We start from the raw sequence: 12,500 nt of genomic DNA on the forward strand, positions 1-12,500 counted from the left end.
GGTATGTTGACAATATGCCATATAGAAGCTTCTCCTTCTTTGCAATGAAAACTGACGTACAAATGATTTCAATAACTTATAAAGGCATGTCATTTTTTCTTACGTACGGGAGTTTGAACACAGATAAACTGCACAGATGGCTAAACAAATTAGACACAGATAAACTGCACAGATGGATAAACAAATTAGACACAGGTAAACTGCACAGATGCATAAAAAAATTAGACACAGACAACTATAAGAAGTTCAAATGCTAAAGCAATAGGCATGATATATATATAGTGCCATTTGTAGCATTCCTGATTGAACAACTTGTAATTCACCGTTCAGTAGTTCAATATATAATTATTGTCGACGGCCACCGAGGAAAATGTGCGTTGCATACAACAATACATTATATGCTTTATATACATCGGCATGTATACTTCAGCAATCATTTCGCATCTAAATATCACTTTCAATACATGCCGTACACAAATGTTTTCAGACTTTGTTTTCAATTGTGTTTATGATCAGTTATGAACAGTGATTGAACAAGTGTCGCACATAATCGCCTACGAATTAATTTTCCTATAGATAAAGAAGACATACATAGTACTGAAAGTAGAAAATAAGTTCTTTAGAGAGTATTTCTGGAAAATATGGCAAATACGCGATGTAGGCAATCAAGCACACATATAAAATGAACTCTCGATATTCAGAAGCTACCCGTACCTGCCAACCCAGCTGAAAGGATACAACAGGGTACATCTAATTCTTTAGTTTTTTGCAAAAAACTGTCAAACCCATCTCTGAATCTGTGAATGCCAAGAAAGGACGCGTATGTTGTAATTGCCTGTGGATAATTCTTTCAGCACGCTGTCTTCGATCAAAAATTCCGCCCACCCTCACCCCAAGATGATGACAAATAGATGTAGATTGTATATTTCAAGCAGATAAGAATTAGAGCTTATAGTACAACCATACAGGCAAGTATGTCAAATTTCAAACAGAACACAATCCCGAAAGTCAAGCTTGAAAAATACATTGCCATGTCAAAACACGCCGGTAGAAAATCGCCACTGTATAGAAGCCTAAGCCATCGTATGGTAGCAAAGGATGACATGAGATTTACCTGCTACTACCATTGGCGACAATTTCCGGGATATGTTTCCTATCGAATTTTGCCTCTATGAACGCCTCGTTGGTTTTGTTCCACCTGGTACGGAGATTACGCGAGGTCGAAGTGGTGGGAAAATAGTACTAAAAAGAGATAAGACTAGACTAAGTATGATATACTCAACCCCGCGAAATGCGTTTTGGGGAAACGAAGCTCTCCATGAGAAAATCTTAGGTCAATACAGGACAGCAATACTCATTTCTTGAGAATTTGGACTTCGCACACAATCTTTAGACATGATATATGCATAACATATACATACACAGATTCATTACGGAACACATATAATACTTATCTTACAAGCCTTAATATAGTCTGGTCAAACTAGAACAGTGCCTCCAAAATGAATCAGGATTTGATGACACCATTCAGGGTTTTTAATAACTTGATACCATTGTACGACTGACAGACTGTAGGGTAAACACGATTTGGTTGCAGCCTGTATGTTGGCAGAACAAGGCGACGTTGGTTTATATCAACCACAAGTGCTCAATCTGGAAACTATACTGTATGCACTGTATTTGCTTCGCTCTATAGACTAACCAAAATTAGCGCTATTGACAACTATCATATTGGACTAGTTGTGGTTTGGATTTATCAAAAGTCAATACAAAACAAGGCGCACCCCACTAGAAGAATCGATGCCAGCAAAAGATCAATGCTAATTCCATATGTTTGTGTACTTATACGGACCATAAAGATACATGTAAATTTGCACCTAAGGTTACACACAATTGCCGTACCATACCAGTATTCCATGTGGGCTAGTTTGTCCTCGTATGTTACATTCTGATCTACCTCTATGGGGTAGTACGTGGTGAATAGCTTGTTAAGCCTCGCCGCCAAATCTAGCAAATAATATATATTCATAACGTTAGCAGAGCTGAATACAGGCACCATTCGGAATATTGTTTTGGTTACCACCTCTTTCGAAAATCGTTAAACTAGGGAAATGGGATGAATCATACACCGCGTTGGAACAATAACATCTGCATCTCGCTGCTCACAAACTCAAACTCAATCGTGCAAATACAATCTCTTCCAAATGCACAACTGATTTACATTCGAAGCATGTCAGTTCACAACAAGTAGGACAAATTAAATGTCATCACTCACCTGGTACGAGGAATTTGCTTCGTTCAATAAGACCATGAGATGAACTTACACGTGTTCCGTCCGGCTGTTTGAGAATTAGATAGATGGTAAGTATGTCATACTCAAGTGTATCAATTTGGAGCGTGAATAAACGCTCACGCGCTTCTCTTTAAGCTTGATCTACAGACATATGGAGAGGCAGTAGTGCACATATTCGTACGCCTGTGTTTTACAACACATGACATCACACCACAGACGCTGCATTAGCTTGCTACCACTTTCGGCAATACATCCAGAACTTTTCTTCAATGAGTGCAGCGAGTGCTTCAAGCTGGCACAACCTCGATCTGACAGTACGAATTAAGCTACATGAACAACAATGAGAGAACCAATTGCAAAATTCGCATGGCAGGATGACCACTCCATTCAAACCATGACACAAAGCAATACTGTTCGCGTTATCTGCGGTTCAAAATACAAATGGTCACCCCAACATCACCTACAAACTATGAGATAATACACCATCACCGACACCACTCTGACACTACTCGCATATTATACCATAAAGTAGGCTGTCAGAGTCTGATCGAAATCAGTGACTATCTGCAAGTTATCGTGTCCGCCATCTCTAATTTTCTCTAGCTTCTCAATTACTGCCTCGGGGTCCTGAGAAATGATGCGAATAACGAGACATCAATAAAACGGCATATTGTGAACTTCTGGACTTTTCCCTGTCATCCTCTGCCAATTCACGAGTTCGTTAGTATCAATATTTACTCGTATTATCATGTGTAACCTAGGCCACATTGCATACTATCTATGTAAACACGAGCGTGTGGTAATCTCAACGATGGCTAGCTTTTGGAATGTATTGCTTATCAGAAATCTACGGGTTAATAAAACATTGTACATATATCGGGCAAGGGTATTTGAGAGCCTATACCTGTACAAACATGAACGGAAAGGACCACGAACATACTATCATTCGAACAAACGCGTACGCACAAGTCTGCCAGTATACCGTACCATCATGTCGGAAAAGACATGCAAGCGCATGCATGACATAGACAGGCGCTACTGGAAGGATATTGTCGATCACATATTCAATAAGAGATAATGTCCTGAAACGCCTACCTTCATGAACACCCCTGGCAGATCACGTATTCTTTCCAGTACCATTGTCACGCACCGACTACTGTGAGAGGTGACAATCAATGAAAACGACAGTGGTAAGAAGTGGTGATGCTGCATTTCGATAGTTGGGAGTATTCTAGTCTGAAGTGCGTTGTGAATTCACGGCACAGCGGAACGATAAACATCTGAAATAAAAGATCTTCGTTTACTCTTTACGCCACGCGAAGATGGTGTATAAGCGATGGAATAACAGTACACCCATAGGTATAAGTGGATGGAGGTGTGTATGAATGTTATGTTAATGAAATACCGTATGAGACAAAGATATTGTGTAGTTTAACCGGTTTAGAAACCGGCCCTCAGGGATTGTACGAAGAAATAAGAGCATACAGCTTATCCCATAGCCTATGTAGCTTATAAACTCGACTTCGCTGAACACCATAAAATTTGAAATACATAGATTTATGTGTACAAATACACTTTAATATACAAGCATGTACAAATGAAATTGAATATCCCGTTATATATTTTATATTGTCGACACTATTCATTCTTGACATCTTGGAACATCCTACATGTTAACCTTTCTCCAATACTTGACTATGATGTGTAAAATATTGAGATCATCGGAAAGTACTCTTCGTCACCTATCGTTTGCTTCAATTTGTTATCCAGTGCAGCATGAGGTGTAGAAAGACATGTCGTTTAATACATACAATCTGTCGCGATATATTGCACCGCTGTTCATATGGTGATTTCGTTGCTGTGCTATAAAACTTTTGTTGTGGCAATCCTACACAACATAAACTTCAAAACTACAGCGCAAATATGCGCTTGGGGTATGTTCAACACCGTCGTACAACTAAGACTCCCTCTTTATTTTAGCTCTTTTCTGCACCATATTGTCTTGTGTGAAGTCTGGCCTTATTTGTGTAATTACTATTGTTGGGAGTTATAAGTGGTTACCATTGCGTCTAGAAAGGATTTATCAGTCTGCAAATAATGAAGACATTTATATGTCTGCAAACAATGACAACACATGCTTACATACGAATTTTTTTTTTGGGAGGGGAAACACACCTTGTATTTAACTTCCTTACTGATACACTGTGGCGCGGTAATTGGGGTTGAGGGTGTTGTAGTAAGCTGATGTAGTGATTCCTGTCTATTGAACGCGATTGAAAGATAGGGAGCGTACTGTGCAGATTGCTGAGGTGTCTAACTAAAGTCTTGGCTGTCCTTGAAGATGCAAACATCAATGTGGAATATACACGTTGTTGCATGCAAGAATAGTCCGTTAATAAAATACGATGCTGTACATATATAAATCTATACTTAATATCGTGTATTATAAATTAAATTCGTATTCATCGAGTGTTAATAAAATGCGTCAGAATCGGCTGACACACAAGAGTAAATGAGGGATTTTTAAAAATAACAACACAGTTTGGATTAGGAAATATAAATGACGCGGGCTTTCTGAATTTTGTGGATATGTATGAACCACAGTCCAGCGTCCACACATAAACATTTTTTATAATAATACTTAAACACACGACATACATATTTTCAATATATATACATGTAATATATACCTATATATCAGCTGTAAGCAGTTAATTTATACACCAGTATGCTATCGTCTGCCTAGTATTAGTGCTAACATAGATATACATATATACCTATATAACTCAATGAGAGCGAGTGAATCCATTGGTTATGGTTGAGGGTTGCTATTCTATGGACTATTTAGCATTAGAGGCTGTAATTTACCAGCTATGAGGGGGTGTCTATTAGGCCTATCGAGGGCGACCAGGCTTCGATGTATAGCGGTAAAGGATATGTTCTTATTACCAGAAGGAAGTATGCGAATGCAGTCATTAGATAGACACGTTTTCAGGGAAGACAGTACACTATATAGTAGAAGCTTGCCGCACTTTGTCGACAAAAGATTCATGCACAGACAGAGATGCAATGCCAGCAGTGCGCATATTTCTCTGGCAACGCCTGTAAGTAGAGATGGTGGAATTATCAGCCTATTTGGCGAGGTGATACAGAGATTGATAAAGAAAAGTCGAGGAAGGGGTGCAAGGGGTGTATGCATACGAGTACACGCACGAGACTACACATACAGCGGTACACATCTGCATGCACATCATGCAGGCTATGCACAGGAGCCTATACGTTCATTTGGTATTAGGAATGTACATGCAAAAAGTAGTATGCCTGGGGGGGTACAAACGATTAATATAGCGCATATCAGACAACGTACAATACCGCAGGCCGTGAAGCTGCACATCCGCACACATACCCACACACACATGCCCACACAACCACAAAGCCGCACCTTCTCGTCAGCACACGTAGAGCATAGGCGTGCATGCATAGTGTACCAGCCACAGCGACAACAGCGATCACGCACTTCGCCGCAGGGGAGGATGTATCACACCGCTAGGCGCAATAGAACACAGCAGGAGGCATCGAATGCAACTATTTCTTACAGTACACCTACAGCCACACCAATGAATAATGTAAGTACAAGCACAAGTGTTGGTGCAAGTGTGACTGAGGTCTCAGGGGTTGCAGCTGGGACAGACCCCTTATTGTCTCAGGAATGGATTACAGGATCTGCCCAGGAGCAGTCACAGGGGTACTCGGCGCATAGTAGGGTTAAGAGGAAGGTGTATACGAGTATGCCGACACAGTCTAGGCTGCAGCGGTCGTTCCATCTGCCAATCACTACACTCGATGTATGGGATGAGGCGTTGGCAGGGGCTATACCACCAGCGTATGCGGACGTGAATTCGATGCATTTGGTTATGTTTGAGGAAAAAGTGAACGAGGACAAGCTCGGTACTGGTGAGACGCCGTATGGTGAAAGTTTATCCGGGCTTGGAGTGGAGTTTGGTGAAGCCGGTACCAACTCTCACGAAAGCAATAACACGGCTGAGCGTACAGATAGCACTTGGACACCAATAGAGTTGGCTGATCCAGATAAGGTGGAATTAGTGACTGGTAAGGGCGGTGTCATAGGGGGAAATATCTACATCCCAGCAGCCAAGGACCATTTGGATACACACGCTTTAGCTACGGACCAATCAGGTGCGAGCGTTTCAGAAACGGACCAATCATATCCTAGCATAACAACCACGGAACTACAGGACTTTGAGACTACACTCGCTCAAGTGTTATCACAGCAATCTTGTGATGCTGAAACGCTAAATCTGCTCTTTAGCACGAGCATTTCGCCGACTCTTGAGTTGGATGCGAACGCAAAGGCACAGGTACGTGATAAATTATGCATTGCGTTTTGGAAGCATGTAAGGGTTTTATTTATATATCGCTGTAATGTATGTCTTCGTATCAGACACGACCATATGCAGGGGTCAGTGCTCCTCCTCTCACCCTTCAAGTTACCCATGCATATTTCATTTGGTTGATGGTAAAGATCTCAGATACACATACATCTATAGGAACATGAATTGTGTAGGGAGATGGTCGTTTTATCCTGTCTATAGTGCGAAAAGAGAATATCGCTCATATTTTCACTTCTTCGTCTTGTCTTTTTTTTATAAGATTTCCGGCCGTGTTTGTTGTGCAATGCTGTGAACTACCCAACAATACTCGCACATATCCATTCCTGTGTGAGTGTTTTTTCCGGTGTACTATTGCGATATCATGAGTAAGCCAGACAACGGAACATATTTCCATTTCAACGTACAAACGCACCGTGAATCTGTAGATGATGTAAACTTGACTTTGCATACGTAGTCAACCGTGTCTGAACATTTATTGTGTAGAAATATATCGGTTGACATTGGCAGATGTAACAGGAATCACATCGCAGTGACAATTAAAGACACGAGAAACGTTAGAAATTAGACGACGCCACTCAAAAATGTACTTTTTCCTCATGTGGAAAGACTGTGCCGGATCGATTCAACATCACCACAAATTCGAATCGAACGAGCTACTTTTATATGTATTTGGAGGGATGCATTGAGTTCTATATTTTGACTTTCATTTTGACCACTATTTTGGCAATTATTTTCCACCTTTTTGTCATTTGTATAATTTTATACACAGTTAATAATCCCAACAAACAATTACACATTCCTCAGCTGGTAGAACGGCTCTGCAGCCTGGTTTCTGAAAAAAAAGGATGGAAAATACCGCAGGAGAGCTACACCGCTATAGCACACGCTCAAATCTCGGCTGATTCCAAACGTATGTGCGTATTATTTTAATGTGTAGGTATTTGAATGAGTCGCTGATTCTTCTCACTATATTGTCTATCTGTATTTCTATGCTTGTGGGACATATCTCTCAAATTGTTCACTTATTTCATAAACTACCCCATGCACGCTTGATACTGTCCCATAATTTACAATAGTAGATGCCAATACGGCGCGTTTCTCGTCGTGCCCATGCCACTGCACTTTCCGTTTAAGAACAGAAAATAAAGTGAGCTAACGCTCACTGCATGAACACTGTGCTAGAAATCCAGTATTTGGCAGACTATCCTTCAGCACAAAATGATGGATACATTACCAGCGCCTGGTGCATAGAAACGACTCGCACTCTTTCATTCATGCCAGCATATTTATATCCAATATTTTAAAATCGTCCTTCTATTTGCGGGTCTTCCCCAGTTCGATGCAAGCAGTGGGTGCCACCCCATTGGCAAACGCATGAGTACCATGATTTTGGCATACTTTTCTCACCCATACTAGCTATCCATACATGCAAACTACAACAGGTTTTGATGCGCGGGAATTTTTCAGCACGATGCTAGAAAACGGGCGTAAACCGAGTACTGAACTTCTGGGGTCCATGATAAACGCGTATTTGCCTCACTTCTCGTACGCCGAGTTGATCGACACAGTGCGCGCCGCTGAGCAATATGGGTGCCATGTGAGTCTCGATGATATGCTGTCTGCCCTCAGACACGCACGGGATAGTGGCGCGAAGTTTAGCGGGTTAGATTTGTTTGCGACGGCAAAACGCGTCAGAGCTGCCCCTGAAGGTACATATCCTTCATTTCACATCGTCTTTTTGTGCATGTAGATGTAAGCGATACTTAGTTGTTAAAATAGTGATCAATTTGGTAGTCACTTGTCTGATGTATATATAATATATATATATATATACTACATCTCGATAAATATCGTACATGTTTATTTTGCACTCCTTTCTGTATCGGGGATGCCTTTTATCGATAGATTAACCTGTGGGAATTGTCTACCGGTTTAGATCCTTATATCAGACCAATTGCGTTATCTTGTTCTCGCACGATCAGAATTGACCATTTTAAATATACCATGTATATGGGATACGCACGTCGTCAAACGATGCACGTGTGCCTATTTGCTTGACTTCGTCAATTATCGTTTACGGTACCGTGGAACGCAAGTTAGTAAACGTAATAATATAAGACCCTCCCCACAATTGCAAGTCAGTAATAGATTTTTGTACGTACGCCTCTTTAATATAGAATAGTTTTAATCCACTTTTACAATTTCTTTCTGTATTTTCGAAGCTGCCAACTCGCATTGCGTGTATCCTATGATTGAGATCTATGTTTCACAAACCTATTTTCGCATCCCCACAGTCGTATCTGAAGACATTGCAGACATACATACTGAGACCAACGAATTCGGTGCAAATGTGCGCCAGGGTAACCAGGTGAAGCCCGTCGCCGATGATGGTATGTGTCTGCGTGTACACATTAAACTAATGGCACTAAATACTTGTGTGTGGCCGGCCATGTATGTAGATGCGACCACCTCACTACTAAAGGCATGAGTGAGATGCCAAGAGCATTTGTAGGCTATACACGTTTGGTCAATATCTGCTTCATATTGATCCTTACATGCGACTATGGTCTTCGTGTATCGTACCTTGTCATGTGCCAGTTAATCTAAACGATCCTTCAGTCGGCGATGGTGTGTTTGTGTATTCCCAAGACTTGTAGATATGTTGCTGAAGATAAAAATATGTTTTATACACACGTTGTATTGGTGTGTTTTGTTCATACTCGTTTATGGATAGAATCATGCACATTTTAGACATAAATATTGTGCACAAATTGTTTTAATGTTACTGTACAGTTCCTGCAAACGGGTGATACATGTTAGGAATTCTGGGCTGATTATTACAGATGCTGTTACCTCTTAGGGTAGAACGCTCGCAGCGAGTACGTATACCAATTTAATTAATACTGTGAATAGATATTATAAATTGCTTTTACACTGCGAGTACGTACCAATACAGCATAAGAAGCCATATATTTCTGTATGTTGACTATACTGTCAGGCCGGTTCTGTTTTAGATTTTCAGCAGCTATGCCCTTGGATCTTGTAACGCTCCCAGCGAGTTGTGTGCGACTATTTTTAGTTGCCAACACAATACAGTACACCCAAATATCATGAACGAATGTGAAACTTTTCTCATCCTAACTGTCTTCGCTGCTACTGTGACACTCTTAGCGAGTGCGTATGCGTATATTATCACATACAATTCAGTATAAAAAATTTCTTCACGAGTGCGGGATATCTTCTCACTCGTGCCATCTAATTCCGAATTTCATAGCAGCTGTGTCCACTGAAGTTGTGACGCTCCCAGCCAGTGCGTATGCGGACGTTCTGTCGTTATGTGCTGACACCAGTGATGTGGAGAGAGCAGATGAACTACTCATGGAGATGAGGATCGAAGGCGTAAAACTGACTTATGAGGTGTGTGTGAAGGCGGTTGGCAATGATGTGCATGTTCGCAAGTGTTGAGAAGAAATTTAGTCCGTGTTGAGGGTCCTGAGTGTGTAAGTGTGCGCGTTTGTGCTTGTGTATGTGTTTGTGCTAGCCGTGTGTGTGTGTTTGTGGTGTATGTGTATGTGTGTGTGTGTATATATGTTTGTGATGTTGGCACCCTACTGAACTCGTACACATGTTTTCATCTTTTTCCACTATGTTGTGAATAGTTAGTTCGTTACACGACCTGTCAATAGTAGTACTCAAACTTCTATTTCATTTCATATATAGGTTGTAGAGGAATTGCTTCGACTACACGTTGGCCTAGGAGACGTAAAGGCTGGTTTCGATGTCTTCGCCAGAGCGGAGCACGTAGGACTGCCTCCGACTGTGGATATGTACAACGCAATACTCAGCGTGTACACGGCACAGAACGATGGTATGGGGCACGTGGATATACGTTTGCGGGAGTGTATGTGTATGTGCCTGTGCGGGGTCGGTACATATATGCATGTGTTCGAACTCAATGAATGTGTGAATCTTGCTAAAAAAAAGTAAGGTTGCACACATACCCGAGCTACGGTGTTCTTTCGGCATCTGGAAGATAGGTCAAGTTCTTGCTCGGGATCCTGAAATACATACAACAGGTCAATGTGCTCTATGTCGCCCGATATCTCGTTGTTCCAGTCCTAATTCTGTACGAGCATACATAAGCATTTTTGCCGTAGCTATGTGCGTGATCTGCATAGTGTCACGCACAAGCGTAGTCACATTTTCGTGCGGTATCACATGGGTGTGCTACCTGTACACGACGTGTTCAGTCTGTGCAAAAGAAAGCGCACAATAGCATCTCAATATATGTCGCCAAAACGGTATGAGCTTTTCAGTACCATGTATGGCGGGGATACCTGTTCGATTATATATCGTAAGTTATCCTTATACTTCAAACTTGGCCTCTTATTTTTATCGCGTCATCTTGTTTATCTTTCGTAACTCCGAATTAATTCGACTTCTCCAATTCCTTCACCAACATACAGTTGACATGATAAATCATGTCTTGGGCATGATGACCAAAAACGGCGTCGAGACCAACGTTGTCACTACAAACTTGCTTTTGGGACTGAGTTGCAAAAATGGTGACATTGAACAGGCTTGGGATATTATTAATCAGCAGGTGTGTGGTCCGTCATATGTTAGTTTTTGTTTGAGGTTTCCCGAGTTAAAATATGTTGTCATCCTCGTGACAGAGAAAGGTTTATAAATCTGTACATCTCTACATTAAAAGGGAGATGTGTACTCTCCTGATTTGAACATGGTGTGCACTATTCGGTCAAAAAAACTGTCGACAACTCCCAAATAATGCGATTTTTGTATTGGTATACAACTAAGCTTTGACAATCTCGCTGCGAGCCAAAACAGACCAGGTTCTCAGAATACCACGAATTTATCGATTTTCAATATGAAATATTTAGGCTTTAAACCCTAAATTTACTGTCACGTTCAAATTGATACACACTTTCTAGTTACAATCACGCACCTATACCTCTCCTCAATGACGGCAATGTGTATCTGCCATTATTTCTTTCAGAGTGTTTCAGGACAAGCAAACCACATTGGATACCTCGAACTGGCAACATACTATATTCAAGTTGACCAGCACCAATCAGCCCTCGAGGTTCTGGGCGAGATGGTCTACCAGGTTTGTATATATGTGTATATACATATATTTGAGTAAATAAATATACGCATATATATATATATATATATGTATGATAGTCTGATATTTTGGGTTCTTGCGCTTCTGTTTGTGCACATCTCAGGGGTGACTAGCGCTGTGCAAAAATTCAAGCACCTCTATCTGGACGTTTTGAGATACTGTCCATGCGTAAAGTTCTGCATATCCACACCAAACATGGATTCGTTTCGATCGTATGTACTTCCTTTTCAATCTTTTTTGTACTCATTTACCCCACAGAATGTACCCTACGACTCTGTGCTGCCCCTGTATCTGATGTCACTGTACAGTGACGAAGCCAACGTATCTAGACGCTTCGACGATCAAATGAACATGTGGCGGTTTCTGACTGACAATGGATTTGAAGCGAACAATATAGCGGCCACTATGTTGATCCTGCCGGCCGTGGAGAACCGCAATATGCGCGGAGCCTTGCAGAATCTGAAGGTATAGTTGTATATATACGCATGTGTACATATAATTGTGTCCGTTGAGGTGTCCATGTATAGATACATGCCTGACTATGCGAATGAAAGTACACATGTGCGTGAATTGGACGCACTTCGTTCATCCTACCAGCCTGTGAGGTTGTAATTTCATTTCGTGTGTTTGTACGTGTGCGCGTGCGTCT

The 12,500-nt window shown here is 41.2% G+C and overlaps 2 protein-coding genes across 2 annotated transcripts in view; one reads left to right on the forward strand and one right to left on the reverse strand.

Annotated features, from left to right (window-relative positions):
• Positions 1-4,697, reverse strand: part of SARC_02064 (hypothetical protein) — a 7,065-nt gene extending 2,368 nt beyond the window's left edge. The window contains exons 1-7 of the mRNA XM_014304187.1: positions 4,469-4,697; positions 3,389-3,449; positions 2,816-2,920; positions 2,276-2,339; positions 1,908-2,007; positions 1,115-1,198; positions 715-797 (exon numbers count right to left, since the gene is read on the reverse strand). Coding sequence (XP_014159662.1) covers positions 715-797; positions 1,115-1,198; positions 1,908-2,007; positions 2,276-2,339; positions 2,816-2,920; positions 3,389-3,449; positions 4,469-4,671 — 700 coding nt within the window. The 5' untranslated portion in view covers positions 4,672-4,697. The remainder of the gene's footprint in view (positions 1-714; positions 798-1,114; positions 1,199-1,907; positions 2,008-2,275; positions 2,340-2,815; positions 2,921-3,388; positions 3,450-4,468) is intronic.
• Positions 4,698-5,166: 469 nt separating this feature from the next.
• Positions 5,167-12,500, forward strand: part of SARC_02065 (hypothetical protein) — a gene marked incomplete at both ends in the record, with an annotated part of 10,325 nt that continues 2,991 nt past the window's right edge. The window contains 9 exons of the mRNA XM_014304188.1: positions 5,167-6,672; positions 7,510-7,615; positions 8,148-8,414; positions 9,000-9,095; positions 9,983-10,122; positions 10,426-10,573; positions 11,172-11,308; positions 11,723-11,833; positions 12,110-12,316. Of these exons, the coding sequence (XP_014159663.1) occupies positions 5,167-6,672; positions 7,510-7,615; positions 8,148-8,414; positions 9,000-9,095; positions 9,983-10,122; positions 10,426-10,573; positions 11,172-11,308; positions 11,723-11,833; positions 12,110-12,316 (2,718 nt within the window). The remainder of the gene's footprint in view (positions 6,673-7,509; positions 7,616-8,147; positions 8,415-8,999; positions 9,096-9,982; positions 10,123-10,425; positions 10,574-11,171; positions 11,309-11,722; positions 11,834-12,109; positions 12,317-12,500) is intronic.

This window comes from Sphaeroforma arctica, assembly GCF_001186125.1.
Source record: "Sphaeroforma arctica JP610 unplaced genomic scaffold supercont1.89, whole genome shotgun sequence".
NCBI lineage: Eukaryota > Ichthyosporea > Ichthyophonida > Sphaeroforma > Sphaeroforma arctica.